This window comes from Rhamphochromis longiceps, linkage group LG17 (assembly GCF_057381845.1).
Source record: "Rhamphochromis longiceps isolate RC_006_pf linkage group LG17, R_longiceps_female_GT1.1, whole genome shotgun sequence".
Taxonomy (NCBI): Eukaryota; Metazoa; Chordata; class Actinopteri; order Cichliformes; family Cichlidae; genus Rhamphochromis; species Rhamphochromis longiceps.
The window spans coordinates 14,255,321-14,271,673 of NC_140573.1; the positions used below are offsets into that span (position 1 = coordinate 14,255,321).

At 37.5% G+C, this 16,353-nt stretch overlaps 1 protein-coding gene across 1 annotated transcript in view; it reads left to right on the plus strand.

Annotated features, from left to right (window-relative positions):
• Positions 1-773: 773 nt before the first annotated feature.
• exoc2 (exocyst complex component 2) overlaps positions 774-16,353 on the plus strand; it is a 51,143-nt gene continuing 35,563 nt past the window's right edge. The window contains exons 1-3 of the mRNA XM_085386567.1: positions 774-826; positions 13,453-13,610; positions 15,425-15,601. Of these exons, the coding sequence (XP_085242693.1) occupies positions 13,493-13,610; positions 15,425-15,601 (295 nt within the window). The 5' untranslated portion in view covers positions 774-826; positions 13,453-13,492. The remainder of the gene's footprint in view (positions 827-13,452; positions 13,611-15,424; positions 15,602-16,353) is intronic.

Here is a 16,353-nt window from a genome sequence, read left to right on the forward strand (position 1 = left end):
TATGCTTTCCCTGGGGATTGGGCCTTGCCTTATCACAGAAATTATTTCTGCCCTGCACAATTTGGTGAGATAAATGTAATGCCATCAGTGTTCTAGTGTGTGCCTGGGTGGTCTCTGTTGCATTTCTAATGATGCTGCGCCTTTCCCAGAACAAGTGGAAATACCTCAATGATGCACCGTGAAAAGAGAGATGAGGAAAGGAGCAAAGCTCCCAATGGGCTTCAAAATTCTCACACAATGGACAACCAACACTTCAGAAGAGCAGTACTGTCAGTCAAAGAGGCGTGTGTGTGTGTGTGTGTGTGTGTGTGTGTGTGTGTGTGTGTGTGTGTGTGTGTGTGTGTGTGTGTGTGTGCGCATGTAATATAACTGCCTTAAGTTTTCACAGGTAATTAGGATATCTGCTGAGAGACTAAAGTGGCTTCTATAAAGATTTTAATAAATCTGTATGATCACGCTGTTTTCTTACATTTATCCTTTATCGGTTCGTTTATCGATTTTATTTATATAGCACATTTAATTACAACAGCAACGTTGACCAAAGTGCTGTACAGAAATTCAAAATAACTAGTACCAAAGAACTTTATTTATTTATTCATTTAATTTTAACATTTAAAAGGCCTGAAGTGTATAAAACAAAACATTAAACTTACTATGTTACAGAAGCTTGTTTGAAGTTATGGAGATCGCTGAGTTAAACACATTTATAGTCAAAAATATAAATGTGCATTTACAAAGTGATTCGTTTTATTTTGAAGGCTGCATGAAAAACGGAAGACCGGAAATAGTTAAATGATACAGGAAACACCGCAGAAGGCAAGCGACTGTAAGTTAAATATTTCCCTTTATATCTTCTACTTTTTCTACCCCAAATAGCTTGCTATAATTGCCATGTCCTTTTGAAATCTAAGCCCTTTTTATGGTCATGACGAACGAGAATGACAGCCTCTAACTCCAATATCATTCTAGCATAACAAATCCGGTTAATGGCAAACGCTAGCATAAGCTAACTGCAGCTGTCAAATTTCTCAGTAAAGCTTGTATTCTTTTCTGTAACAAAACGAAAGAGCTATTTAATTATTGCAGCAGTTGGCTTTAACGTGTCTGACGAAAAAAAAACTGGGAAATGGCTTATTTGTGTCATTCTGCAGTGTTAGCGACATTACGATTAGCTGTACCAAACTCCGTTAAAATTTCTGTCTTATTAAAGTAAATTTGGTGTTGCGTTGTGTATGTAGCGATACACGTAGTGATGAAACTTCTTACTAGTAATCATTGACTTCTGGTAAATTCGGGAAGGTGATACTACGTTAATAGCGATAAAAAATCATCTTCTTGTCTTGCTTAGCTGTGACCCCTCCTTTGTTTTGTTTACTTTTCGATTAGTGCTGAATAACAGCTGGGTTGTTCATAAAGCAGATGTATTATTAAAACGAAAACCTATGTGATGTTGAAAGCACTAAATTGGCACTTCATTTACCAGATGCTGTAATCCACAGCGCTATATTCAACGGGTGCTATTCTCTGCAAATATAGAAATGCTTCGTGAAGATTTCATTCAGAAACCTCCTTCTTTCATACGTCGACCCCACCTTGCAACTAATCTCTTGGGTTTTTGTTTTATAAATAAATACATAAAATCTGCAGTAGTGACTCATCGGCAGGTGGTATGATTACTCCTAATTGCCTTTGAAGTAGTAAGAAGTGATTGCTAGTGTGATAAAATTACACTTAAAAACACCTTAGTGGCACTTGGAGTACAAAAAAGAAAAAACGTGGAGAGTGAAAATAAGAAAAAAAGAAATAAAGTGATCACACTCAGTTACCTCATGTGACAGAGAAAGGCACTGACTGGAAAACAAACTGATAAGACTAAACATTGGTATATTTCAAATTAGGTAACTTGACTTGTTTTTGAGAATTAATTTGGTATGAGTGTTACGTTTTCTCAGAATGCTCATTCAGTTCATGTGAGAATCATATTCCCTCATTGCCCCTGCATGAATGGCACACTTATCTTGGATGGTTATGAGGTATAATTACATGGTAATGTGGCGCATCAAAGATAATCACTTCTTGTGGTTGAAGCTACTGTTAGTTCTGATTTAGGTCAGTGCACCTGTGAGGCTTTTCTGTCTAGTTAATGATTATTTATTATTGATTTGTGTACTCATTACAGCTTTTATATTTGAGAAGGTGAAATCAGTGAATTTTTGTTTGTTTCCTGAAATAGACCACAAACACACTAATTCTCGCTGAGTGGATTGTAAGATGAACTGATTTAAGTGGTTGTATTATGAAAGCACATCTTGAATTTCAACAGCTAAGCAATTGCAACAATTTGACCCTTAACAGGAAAACACATTGTTTTACTACAAGGCTGTAGTGCTGAAAATTCTCAACACTCGGGTCTGAATCAGTGCAGGATGTAACTGACCTACGATATGTTTAGTGTTTATTCCTAATGCTGCTCGTCTGTCACACTTCAGTTGCACTACAAAGTTACAAAGTGAAAAATCACGTTGTTCAGAATCACTTTTCTCATTCGCCTCAAGAATCCTTAGCATAATGCTGCCTCAATGATGAGCATTGCTTCTTTTTGTTTTCTAAATATTCTAACCAGTCTGTGTTAGTCAAAGATCAAGAAAGTGCATTTCAACATTTCAAGCTGTGGCTGCACATACAATCACTCCTAGTATATGTAAACAGTGAGATACAACTTAATATACATAAAGACCTCCCAGATATTATGTAAACGCTCATTAAGTTTAGTGTTTTCAGACAGAACATAGTTTAAGCCTCTGTAATCCTTTTTCTTGTGTGCTTTTTAATGTTGTTACACATACTTTCTTTAAATAGCTCTATCCCAGGGAAGCAGTTCTTTACGATGTGTGTTAGTTTAACTGATTGATTGTATGAAAGAGTGAATGAGAGCAAGTTGATTGACAAGTCAACAGCAGACTGGTGCCGTGTCATAGAAATAAGATGTCGATCATTCGAGTTGAGGTCCACGGTAGCAATTGTACAGTTAGAGCCTACAGAGCTCTGTGTATCACTTCTCTTTCTTTAGTCCAGAGTCAGCATTGGTGACAGGGGAAGGTGGGGGGTGGCTACACTGATCCATTTCCTGTCCCCTCCTGGGGCTCTAATTGAAAAATTTGGGTGGCCCTGTTGTTTGTTTTGGTGGAATGTGGTAGGCTGCGTTTTTTCTTTTTTTTCTTTTTCTCTTTAGAATTTCCTGAGTGACGCTGCTCCGTAGACCTCGGGGTGAATCAAGTGATGGGGGCTGGGCTAGACTTTGTTTGTAGTGGCACTTTTTGCTTACCCCTTTTTGCTTTCTGCCCCACCTGGCATTACCCAGCCTACACACAGAGCTTGCTGGGCCACTGGTCTTCACTCTGGGGTTTCTGTGACCTTGTCAGATCTAGACAGGCAATGGGGCTGTGGCCCCGTGAAAACAAACATGACATAAGTTCTGTCAACTCTTTTTTTTTTTTAATAATTTTTTTTACGCATTTTAATACAAAATGAATAGGTCAATGATTATTTGTTAGCTTGGTAATCAATTTTGTTGCCTGCAACTAGAGCTGGGCGATATGAGATTTTTTCATATCACGATATGTTTTTTTCCTTTCAGGCAATAACGATATCTATCACGATATAAGCCAAATAACTATATTTGTAAGATTTTAATGTGCCGTTGCTCACAAGTAAAATGTGAAATAATCAGCAGCTTGTTTTTATTTAAATATTTATTTCCCATAATAAGTTCAACAGGGTAGATGTACTTAAGGAACATGAGACTTTTTCAGATAAATAAAGGCAAATATTACAAACTACACAAAAGGAAGCCGCTAAAGCGTTTAAGTTTCAAAATAGAACAAACGAAACAGACTAAATTGTCAATTCCACTTAGAAACAAAATATTAATTCTAAAAATAAATCTTAGTTTGTTTTACAGAAGAACAGACAAAATTGACTAACTTTTGTCAATATCAAATAAACTGAGAACTAAAAGGAAATTCTCAATCTCTCCTTGTTGTATAGCTTAGCTTTTCAAACAGTTTTAACAGTTACTTTAGTCTGACAAAAGCCGAATGACGAATTAGCGCTTCCAGTCAGAGACCGAGGCTACGTCCACACGTACACGGGTATTTTTGAAAACGGAGATTTTCCGTTTTCGTTTTAAAAAATAATCCCGTCCACACATAAAGGCAGAAATGAAGGAAAACGCTGCTATGAACATGCCAAAGCAGCAGGTGGCGCTAGATTCCTAACCGTGCAGAAATGTTGGCCAATCAGAAGTCTAGAAGCCTCGGTGGGAAAAAGTAAACAAAGCTGGGGCATAGAAGCAGAACCGAGTCGTATGTGTGGAGGGACAGTAACTGTGTGTGTATGTAAGCATTTAAACACTGCAGAGAGTAGAATTAACAGTAACAGTATTGTAGAAATTCATTTCACCGAAACAATAACGTGGTGCACAGTGTGACGTCAAAAAATGCGCACACCTTTGACGCTGCGTGCAAACGCATAGAAAAATCTGCGTTTTCAAAAATACCCGGGTACGTGTGGACGTAGCGCATGCACCAGTTTATTGTATTTCCAGACTTGCTTTCGGCACAATTTACAGTGCACGCTACTCTGTTTTTTGTCAGACTTGAAATAGCCGAAATACCTTCACACTACGGAACTTCTATGGCTCTTCCGTTCGACAATCTCTCCGGCATTGGAACCATCATCTGTTTTCTCTTCGGTAACCTTCGGTCACGCTCGGTTGATTTTTCTAGTCGGCACACTCATTTCCTCCATTACCTGGGCGGTACGGTGGCTGGCTGCTTCCCAAACAAATACACATGTTCGGCTTGGCACTTGTGCTGTACGTAACAAGTCACGTGACGTGACGCTGCGGCTGTGATTGGTTCGGCTCTGCTCTACATAATTTGGATTGGCTGTTCTTTTTTTTTTCTTTTTTTCATTTTAAGAGGACAAGAGCAGCGAGGTCTATCGCGATAGTTTAATTTTTCTATCGAGAAAAAGTTATATCGCGATACATATCGTTATCGTTCTATCGCCCAGCTCTACCTGCAACTTTTTATTTGGACTTTAATATATATTAGCTCTATGCTGATTGTTTGAGATTTTAATTTATTTTAGACTGAAATGATATAAACTCTTCTTAAACATCATATGAGACTGCAACAGAGGTGAGTAACATTATTCTCTAGAAGGCAGATAAAATCCCAAAGGCTCTCTTATTGGAGAAGTGAACTGAAACCTGTTTACAGGTTACAATTGTATCATAAAAAACCCAAACACTCAACAATGTATGAACATTTAAATGACCTAAAATCATGCCAGTTGTCTGACATGTACACCAACACAAATCACAGATGAAACACTGGAATCACGTCATTCAGACTCGCTGCTGTCATTCACCTCAAGATTGCTTGCTATATTGCTGCTTCGTTGATTTGTTTATTTTATGAGGTTTATTTTACCTCTTTCTTTTTTTTTAAACTAGTACCAGCAGTCACCAAGTGTAGTAAAAGTAAAGTAAAATAAATGTTAGCTGCCCTGTATAATTGGTCAGTTTGGGGGTTTGTTTTGTTTGTTTGTTTTGTTTTTTGACAATACACTCCCCAGCTATTCTGACAAACGGGGTAAAACGTTTAATGTGAGTTATGATTTGGCGAAAAAATATAACTTATTATTATTAGTAGTAGTAGTATTAGATTAGCTGCATGATTTTATAAAATGAAGTCTTCCATCAGTATTCACAATATAATAGAGAAATATATATTCAGTTAAACATGGATTATCATCACAACATCATTTGCCCTAAATTCAAATACAAGAATGATGACTCAAAAATAGGAAATTGGTTTTAAAGAGTAAATATTGCATTTTTGGGACAAAACATTAGACTTATTTTATTTATTACATTAAATGAAATGCTACTATTTTGGGGAAAAATACCCTAAATTGCACTCTTTGAAAATTGCTTAAGTGGATTTTGTTTTTAATCATGAATTGGCTTTGAAATCAAGTAATTGTTCAGCGTTGTTCTGTGGTACTAAAATAAATATTTGGGTTGTTTATAAGACAAAATATAGGTTTAAAACTTGAGCATAGGGAAATAGTGATAGACGTATATCAATATTCATATGCTAGACCAGGGATGTCAAACATAAGACCTGGGGGGAAGAATCCGGCAAAGACTCCAGTCCCACCCGCTGGACGGCTTTGGGAAATATGATGGAGGGAGTAAATTTGTGGACTTTTAACTATATTTGTATAATTTTTACAGCTTTTCCTGCTGATAATGACTTCCCCACAGCCATTCATAGTACACCAAAGTAGTCAAATAATAAACAAGTAAATGGCAAAAAAGTTCATGTTTTTCACTGTGTACAGAGATTTCAGTTTAAAAAGTATTCTTTATAAATACACTTTTACTGTAATTTTACACATTTTCATGTAGAAAAACTGAGGTGTGCTGTTGCAATTGCACTTCTCTATCTTATGTTAACCTATCTCAGAGTTTAAATGTTCAGTTAGACATCTGTACACTGACAAAAAGGGTAGTTTCACTCATCTAGCCCATTTAAGATCAAAATGTGTGGGGCAGTCTGTTGTCCTCGAGGTAAAAATGAGTTTGACTGTATCCCTGTGCTAGACAGACCGAGTGTAAATTCAACACAATATTGGCAGCTTTGTGAAGCATTAGACATAGTAAATGACTTGATGGTGTAAACCTTAATAATTAATTACATGCCCACCAAAGTGTTTTAGTGTAAGCAGCGGTCTTTGTATAACTCCTGGTAGTATATGAGTGGATGTTTCTCACGCTGGTGATGTGTTGTTTTTAAATGTGAAAAAGCTGGGGCAGCAGTGTTATAACCTGGCTTATGAAGGTTCAAACTGCTCAGTTTCGCCTTGTCATTGGGCAGAGCCGCCTGTCTCCAGCCTGTTAATCCTCTGAAAACATTGTCTTGCATTTGCAGGCCTATACTTCATGTTTGTGTTTATTAGTACAGGATTTTTATATGGGAAATTGGGGACTCTGCTTCATTAGGCATAACTTAGTAAAGCACTTGAGACTAACAAACAAATAAACAGATAGCCCTAAAGATAACAGACCCTGTAGGCAGACATCATGATGCTTGGCCAGTGAACCAGAAGCACACATCTGATCATTTTCTCTCCTCCTCTGTCACGGAAAAGTCTCCGTAAGGGCTGAGACTGGCTGCTCGCAGTAGAAGCGCTGACTCATTATCAAAATGACTGGTCAGTAGTTCCAGCATTTGTTGGAATTTGGTCCCTTTCTGGCTTTGAGCTGCATGGCCATATCTACACCTTAGAGGTATGCAGTAGCCTGGGTGTGAGCAAACACCGAGGAGGTTTTTTTCAGACTCCACCCAGGCTGTGTGATCAGGCCAGTCATCTCAAGCTGGGTGATGTTTGGCCGGCTCTGTGCATTCAGGGGAGTGGGGGGGGAGAATCTTTGATGGAATCTGGTGTTTGGGTTACGTTAGATACACAGTGTGAAATGGTGAATGTGTGTCTGGAAGAGGTACCGAGCCACTAGAACAGCCTGTTAGATTTTCTAATGATTGGGGGGGGGGGGGCTTTGAGTGTGATGAGCTGTCTAAATGGGTCCCTTTGTGCCCACTAAACCTATCACACTCTTCCTTTGACACACACATTCACACACCAATCACTGCCATATGTGGATCACCTTTAAATACTCAGTAGCTAATTATCTGCGGTATAAACGCTGTAGTCATGACATGTGTTCATATGCCTGGTCAGATACCATAGATGGTCACCCATGGTAGACATAACTGTTCTGCCATATATCAATAGCAGTTATGTCTAAAGCCTAAGATTTTGGGGGGCATTTCCTGGAAGACTATTGGGAGTACATTGATTCCATTTTCACCAAAGACAAAAAAATTGGAGAGAAATGTTTGGGGTCTGATATGGAGCTAATCATTTAAATTAAAAACTCATCATATTCAGCTATTATTTGGTTTCCTTTATCTAGTGGTTGTATTTCAATTCATAATAATAAAATAATGAAAATGTCTGGGATGGACTCATATATCGGCCTCGTTTAGTGATATTGGCATATCTTCAAATAATTTTTTTGGGTACTGGTACCGGATATCCCCTCCAAATTATTTTTAATATCTATATTAGCCCAGAATTTTGCAGTCATTTGTAAAAATGTTCATACCAGTCATTCAGACGTGAATTAGATGGTTTTACATTCATTTGTTTGTGTAAACCAGTACCACCAGTGAAAAATCCAAATATCACAGAAAAGCTACAAATCCTCACTTTTGAAGAGCTGGAATTAGCCAATGTCTGTTTTCTGTTTTATATTTGCCTTAAAACAACTTCCTGTTTTTTACCTGTATTGTTTATTTGTGTGTGTGTGTGTATATATATATATATATATATATATATATATATATATATATATATATATATATATATATATATATATATAGACAAATACACATCATTTACAGGCTAAGCTGATTTGTAGTTGGTCATTTTTTTATGTTTTAATTGAACACAATAAAAACAGACAATGGAGCACTTAACAAAAAACTGAAGTACAGTGAAACTATGTCAGTTGAGAAATTCTTCTGTTTTTCGAGTCTGTCAGACTGATTCTTTACATTTTGAGCTCATTACAGCTACACATCAGTTCTAAGGTTCTAGTGACATCAGATGATGGTTTATGAATCCATTTTAATGGATTCTTTTTTTCCTAGTACCTTATTTGAAGTAACAGTAAAGTGTAGTCAACATGAGTTGGACTGTTTATGCTTTTAACTGTAATTATGTTAAAACCAGAAACATTCTGCAACAATATTCTTTTATATAATTCTTTAACTGTTATACATTTGATCATAATATATAATAAACCCGATTTAATCCTGTTTGAAAAATACTGGAAATAGTAACATACTTGCTGGTAGCCTGTTGATTTAATGCATCAGATCAGAACGTGCACTCAATAAAAAATATCCACATCAAATGTTCAATTTATATGCAAGACATTCCATTGGGATTCTAAAATGTATATCTTTTCTGGGGTTTTTTGTTGTTGTTTTTTGTTGGATCAAAAAATGTTACAATGAAATGGTTTTATCTGACAAAACTATTTTAGAGATTTAATGGAAAGTCTTTCATTTGTGTCTGCATTTTCCAGCGCTGAGCCAAGGAAGGGTGGTCACTTGTTAGTGGTTCTGCAAAAAGATCCTAAACCTTGAAGTTCCACAGCTTCCATACAGATTAGAGCCAACCCTGCTGTTTGTTAGTGAGCCTCCAAGGAAAACAAACCTGCCTTTTAAGTACTAGAGAGAGAAGGGTTGGAGTTGGTGGTATTGAAGGCGGGGAGGAGGTCATGGTTGGAGGAGACTTGAGCAGGACGAAAGAGGCTAAATCTGTTAATGTATCATCATTGTTTGTTGGCCTCACTTGTTAGAATTAAGTGGGGTATCATCTTAAGGATCTTAATGCCCCCTAGAGGCTGATACCTCTGCAAGTCTTGCAGAAAATGTTGCCTGCCTCATAAGTTTCCAGTTGGAGATTAAGATTTTGTTTTTCTTTTCATGCTACTTTAAGGAAAATCCATTCACAGTGAAGCCTCTGCCCGTATGAAGTTATAGTTTCTATTACCTTGTTTGCAGTTTATTTGTAGTGGTGCATGACATGAGACTTGTGCAGAGGTCTCCGTAGTTTCTGTGTGACTCTGTGCATCGCATGTGTGTGCGTGCACGCTGCTGTTATAGAGAGGGGTCTGGGCAGTGTTCCCGTGTCCATGCACAGCCCCCAGAGTAAAGTAAACACAGCGGCTCTTTTCTCATCCAAGCCGTCAGCAGGCTCTCCCCAGGCCCGCGCCAGAGACCACACACCCAGACCACACACACACATGCATGCACGCACGCACACACACACACACACACACACACACACACACACGAGCTGCATGGACCTCTTTGCAGATCCTTCCACACACTTGCATACGCAGAGACCACACAACACCAGCTCGGGCCCCTCGCACGCAACCTAGCTGAGCTGTCATTCTGCCCAGTGTGTGTGTGTGTGTGTGTGTGTGTGTGTGTGTGTGTGTGTGTGTGTGTGTGTGTGTGTGTGTGTGTGTGTGTGTGTGTGTGTGTGGGGCCAGGCTATCTGTGTGTTTGTGCACGTGTATTTCCAAGATTAGTGGGGAAAGGATAGAAACACTCCTGAATGCAAAATTAGAATTATAGAAAATAAAGAGCTCTGTCCTCTGCACCCTTGCTGCTCCCACTCTAAACATGTGGGATTGATGATGGATATACCAAGCTCTTGTTTTAGACCTGTTAACCTCTTATCATCTGCATGTCACACCCATAGCCCCTCCATTTCCTCTGACAAGCACAGGGCAGCAGCAACAACATGAGGTAAATCCCGCTGGAGGTTTTATGTTAACTGTTCGATGTCAGGGTAATTGGGGACAGGGGCTGTAGTGTGCATGTGTGTGTGTGTGTGTCAGTGGGGTGAGATGAGGTTGCTTTGTGCTCCTGTATTTTTGCTTTTTCATGAGCCATTTTTTAAATATAGTTTCCTTAAACTCTAGTGCTACATGTCCAATATTCAGCAACTGTTGAGTTGTGAGGTGCATGTGATTAGTTCTGCTTTGATGCGTCTCAACCGTAATTGCTGCTACAGAATATGTATAGACATTAATTTAGGTTAGTGATTATTATTATTATTATTATTATTATTACAGGAAGTTTCACAACTTTTTAATGCTACATGGGCATTTTCCTGAGTTGGCACAGAATATTTTGCTGTTCAATATAGGACTGTCACCATGTCAGATTTTTACTCTTAAGTTATTGTGTTTGAAAAAGTAAAAGTGCTTGGATGTTGCAAAACGGTCATTACTTTACTAAACCTCATCAATTATACATTTATTAACAATGATTGATAATAATAAATAATATTAAGAATGTTATCATATGTGCATTACTGACACTGGCTATCATCAGTACACACATGAAGCACATGTTGAAAGAAAGGTTTATTTGCACTCACCATGTCAAATCAAAAGCTATTGTGAATGTAGATATAACTAATGATAATTGATAAATATGTCTTTAGTTGAATTAAATTCAACTAAATGAATAATAAAATTAAGTTAGTTGAATTTTATTATGTAATCTTTTAAAAGAAAGCAACTTGATTGGGTATCTTCAGCATACATATCAATAGCATATTATTATTTTAGGATGGTTTTAGATTTTCAGATTTGAATAAAGAAGTTTGCACACTTTAGATTTAGTTAACTAAATAATTTCATGTAAAAGATAAAGAATTTTCTATTGTTATTCACCCCTCCAGTCATAACCATAAATAAATATCTAATCTTGTTTAATAAGATATTAATAATAATACCTAAAAAAAAAATAAAAATTGTTTTCACAAAAAACTCAAAAGCACAGAATTATTGTGACATTAATAATGCTGTGAGTCAGACTGATCTATAACTGGTTATTGTGTCTCAACTATTTTGCATATTAATGAGAACTTTAAATACAAGTGAAAAAAAGTTTGTGAGAGTCTGTAACCTGTACAAAAGCATACAAAAAGAACAGTTAAATTAAGATAAGCACAAGCTGCACCCATAAATGTAGTTTATGGTTCCTGATGTAGGGTTTCTGCCTTTTTTGGCCCCGTGCCAGGATTATGTGTGAATATTTATTCGTGTTTTTATTATTATTATTATTATTAAATTTAACTTATCTTATTATCTTGCTATTCTTGATAAACTGAGGTGAAAAAAAATCAGCTTTAAAACTTTAAAGAAGTTAGAAATGGGATTAAAAAACAGGCAGATGTTATTTTATGTAGGCTAACAGAATAAAGTAAATGCTGGAAGTGGGAAATCATCATCTTGTGTCTAACAACTAATAGTTAGCGTTATAGTCATAGATAGAGTTAAATTATTTGAGTGCGGTATTAAATCCTAGCGAATCCCAGCCCACTGCCCCTTGGTGTTTCAGGGCTAACAACTTTTCTGTTGGAAACCTTGTGTCATATGTGGAGCCTGCTGCAGGTGTTGAAAGTTTCACTTTTTTGTTGTAGTCTTTATAACAAGCAGAGTAACCAAATGTTGTGCTCTGTCGATTTTTATTTCCTTGACTTTAAGAGCCTCTGTTCATTCTTGGAAGTCTAACTTGTACACCTACAACTAATTATTGGCCATATAACTGTGCAAAGGGTTACCAGCATGAACACACTGAAGGTCCAGTCCGTGTGAACTCCTGAATTGTTTGTGGAGAACGTGTTTTGGCTGCCGAGCAAAAGGGCGGAAGCCTTTCTCAAGCTGTTTCAGAGAGTCTTGACTGGTCAGCCTTTTTGAGACCTGGCAGTAATTTATTAGCAAACATCTGTGCTGCTGAAATACATCCTTTCATATTTTTTTTCCGTCATTTGGAACCTTTCCTTGTCTTCCTTTACTCAGGCCCAACATGAACTGATTTGCATGGGTGCTCCTTCTTTGGTGCCATAATCTGTTCAGCATTGTGTGGGCTTATGTGGAATGATTGGGGAGGCCAGGTTTATTTATCCTGTTCTGTGAGGTTTACATTCTTCCTTTCCTCCCTGCTCTCTGTCTGCTCCTTCATTCTTGGCTAGCGTCTCTATTTTTCCTATTATCTGAGAGATAACTGCTGCAATGCATACATTGTTTGGAGAAGTTCAGGGTGGAAAATGAACCCTAGCTGCCAGCCAAAATGTTACTCATATTTTGCCAACTCTAGTCAGTACTAAATAACATAATATTGAGCTGCCTGGAAATTTAGTAAGAAATGTTTGGGGAATTTCAGAAAAAAAAAAAGCTTACATTTTTTGTTATTAGGATAATGTTTTTACATTCATTTGCTATGGTTCTATGTTGACATACAAAGATGTTTTTCTTCCCCTGATCTTCAGATTCATGCTGGGAATGCTTGTACACTGCAGTCGTTTGACAATACTTTGCCCAGTCGTGGGGCAGTAATTATTTAGTATTATAAATGGTAAATATTTTCAGTCAGTTTAAATCAATATGTTATGCTTTAAATATGTCAAAATGATAGCGGATTGCTTTTACTGTACATTACAAGCTGACAAGCTTTAAATGGTTTTTATGATGAATAAACAGTGGTTAAAAAAAACAGAAAGGTGTCAGACTAACAGTAGAAAATCAGGCAAAAAAAATCACATGTTTTTACTTTAACACTGTTTTCGTTTGAACTAATTAACTGATTGTCCAAACCTCTGTTTAATGTTCGGTCTGTAGGCTGCTTCATTGATTTTTACACAGATTGCTCTGTCAGTGTGCAGCGTTCCGTGTTACTGACCTCATTCTGTTGTGTATGCCTCGCTTTCTTTTGCCATGTCCAGGTGCTGATTGACCCAGATTACCTGTTCACCTCAGGTCACCATGTCTCGAGCCCGGCAGCCCCCGCTCGTCACGGGCATATCGCCCAAAGAAGGTGCAGCCTGGACCAAAGTCACGATCCGTGGAGAGAACCTGGGCACGGGCCCAGCCGACCTCATCGGTAATCCATTTTCTAACCACATAGCTAACCACACTGTCTGTCCTGTACTGTGTAACATAAATGTCTGTTACACAGTATTGATATTTTTATGGGGAGTGACATCCATATTTAACTTGGTCCTGTTTTGCATGCGAATTATCCATATTTCTTTTGTTTTTTTTCCATACTCAAATGTGCACATATGTATTTCTACAAATGAATATAATACAGAAATATACAGTTTATCAACATTTTTAGATCTGTACACAGAACTGTCTACACAAGATATCAACACATTAACTAATTAATTAACAGGAGTGAAAATAAAACTATAAATAATGAATGATGACTTATTTTCATATGTTTATTTACTATTTGTATTACTATGTGGTTCACTGAGAGAAAGTTGCTGGTTTGAATATTTTGTAATTGTCACTTGCATTCGCTTCTTTTATTGATGTAGCCCCAATCCCTATTTTTAAAGCAGCTGCTGTAGAGTTTTTTTTTTCATTATTTAGTATGTAAAACAGGAACTATACCTGGTTTTTTTTCTGCTCTGGAATAAGAAATTCATGACCAGTTCACAACAGTTTCATAAGTTTAGCACAGAGCTGTTTAAACTTTACTCATTTAATCCCCAAATATGCAATCAATATTGTATCAAATTTTTAACACATGTGAGTAACACTCAACTGTTAATTTCTGACAAATATTGAAAGCATTGAAAAATATGGAAAAATAGAAGTCTTTCCAAAAGTAGACCAACACTGTTCATAAAGTCCTTAAAATATAATACCTACTTTCATTTTTGTTGCAGTTGTAATCACAGTTTCTTGTACTGTAAATTCTTTATACATTTAGAATGACCTTTACTTTTTTCACACAAACACACATATGGAAATTCTCCATTAAAAAAGTCCAAATTCGCCAGATAAACTTTGACTTTTGACTTTTGTTTTGCTTTTTGTGTGACTGATTACTCTCAAAAAACATTTTGCTGCGATCACTTTACAAATCTAGCATACACTAATGTGAAAATTAGTTTTCACGTTATTTTTCATTAAACAAAAAACATAATTCTACAGCTATACAGGTGGGCTACCACCATCTTGTTGTCATCACACTGATATCCTACTTCTGTGATTTTACTGGAGGTGAGGAAAGGAGGGGGCAGTCCAGAAGACTCACACACTTGGCAAGCCGTGAACTGGCCAGTGATAGAGGTCTATTTCTAACCATGAATGCCCCAGGGCCTGGAATTATACAATTAGATATGCACAAATGTGTGTGAGTGCTTATGTATTCAAACAAAGTGGCCAGTAGAGAACAGAGGCAGGAAATGGGGCTCTAATGGGCATATTATTCACGGTTTTATGGGCTATTTGTTGATCGGCTCTTGTGGGCTTTTGTAATGTTTGATTATACACACGTGAAGCTTTCTGAATCCCCTCAGCTGGAAATATCAAACTAATCCTTGTGTATTCCTTCTAGTGCCTAAATAGTATTAGTTAGGGGTTTTAAAAAAGGATGACAGATGCAGGGGCATAGTGCACATTGTGAAAGTAATGAGCCACTTAGCACTGAAGTGGCACTCATTAGCTTAAAGGAGCTGAGTGAGAGGAAGGAAGATCAAGGCCACCCACACCCATCGCAACCCCAACTTGAACTTTGACCCCGGGTGACTAAACTCGCTGATAGACGTCAGAGCTGCCTAAAGTGAGCTCCTCTTGTTTTAGATTGTGTGTCTGCGTGTGCTGCAGTTTGTTTGTTTGCACTGTCACTGCATGTCTGTATCTTTCACTCCTTCCACCTTTTCCCTCTCCCTTCCATCTCAGGCCTGTCCATCTGCGGTCACAACTGTCTGCTGACAGCCGAGTGGATGTCGGCCAGCAAAATAGTGTGCCGCGTGGGACCTGCCAAAGACGACAAGGGAGAGATCATCGTCACCACCAAGTCCGGAGGTCTCGGCACCTCTACGGTCTCTTTTAAACTAATAAGGCCAGAGAGGATTGGTAAGATTGAGATATCACCCTCATGGCATTTGTTATGTGCTAGCCTGGACAAAAGGAGCTGATGCAAGTTTAAACAAGGGCTACAGCTAATGATTATTTACATTAGTTTAGCATTAAATTCTCTTTATTCATTGTGTTTCTCTTCTTGTATATAAAATGTTATAAGATATTCAACATTTGGGTTATTTAGCCACAAATGGCACGCTAAAGCATTTGAGTAAAGCAAAAAACAACCTTAAATGGAGAAAAATGAGTGACCTGAGGGAGAGGACATTAAAAAATAGCCATAACTGAAAAAAACATAATAATAATTTTGATAAAACAATTAATGATTTTTAAGAAAAAGAATAGGACTAACTGGGCATGTGTGATTCTCTAAAGCCAGCCACACATCAGTGATGTTTTTTAGATGAACTCACATTGTTTATTTAACTTGAAACATTCTGACCAGAAACTGATGAAAAGGCACAGGCACGTGTGATTGGCTGAAGTCGACCACACATCAGCGATGTTGCTCAAATGTGCAGACTGTGTTTATTCTTTTGGCTGCAAAGTTGGCATTAGCGTTTAACTAAGGCCGGCCATGTTCGTCAGTTTTTCATACCCCAAAAGAATGTATGTTTTCAACACATGCTTTGTGCCATGTATATGTTGCATGTTTTTAGTGAAGTTGCAAAGTTTTGAGTCACTATAAATTCCTTGACAAGAGCCTCCAAGTGTACTGTGTAATTAATTAGGTCAGGTACTGTATC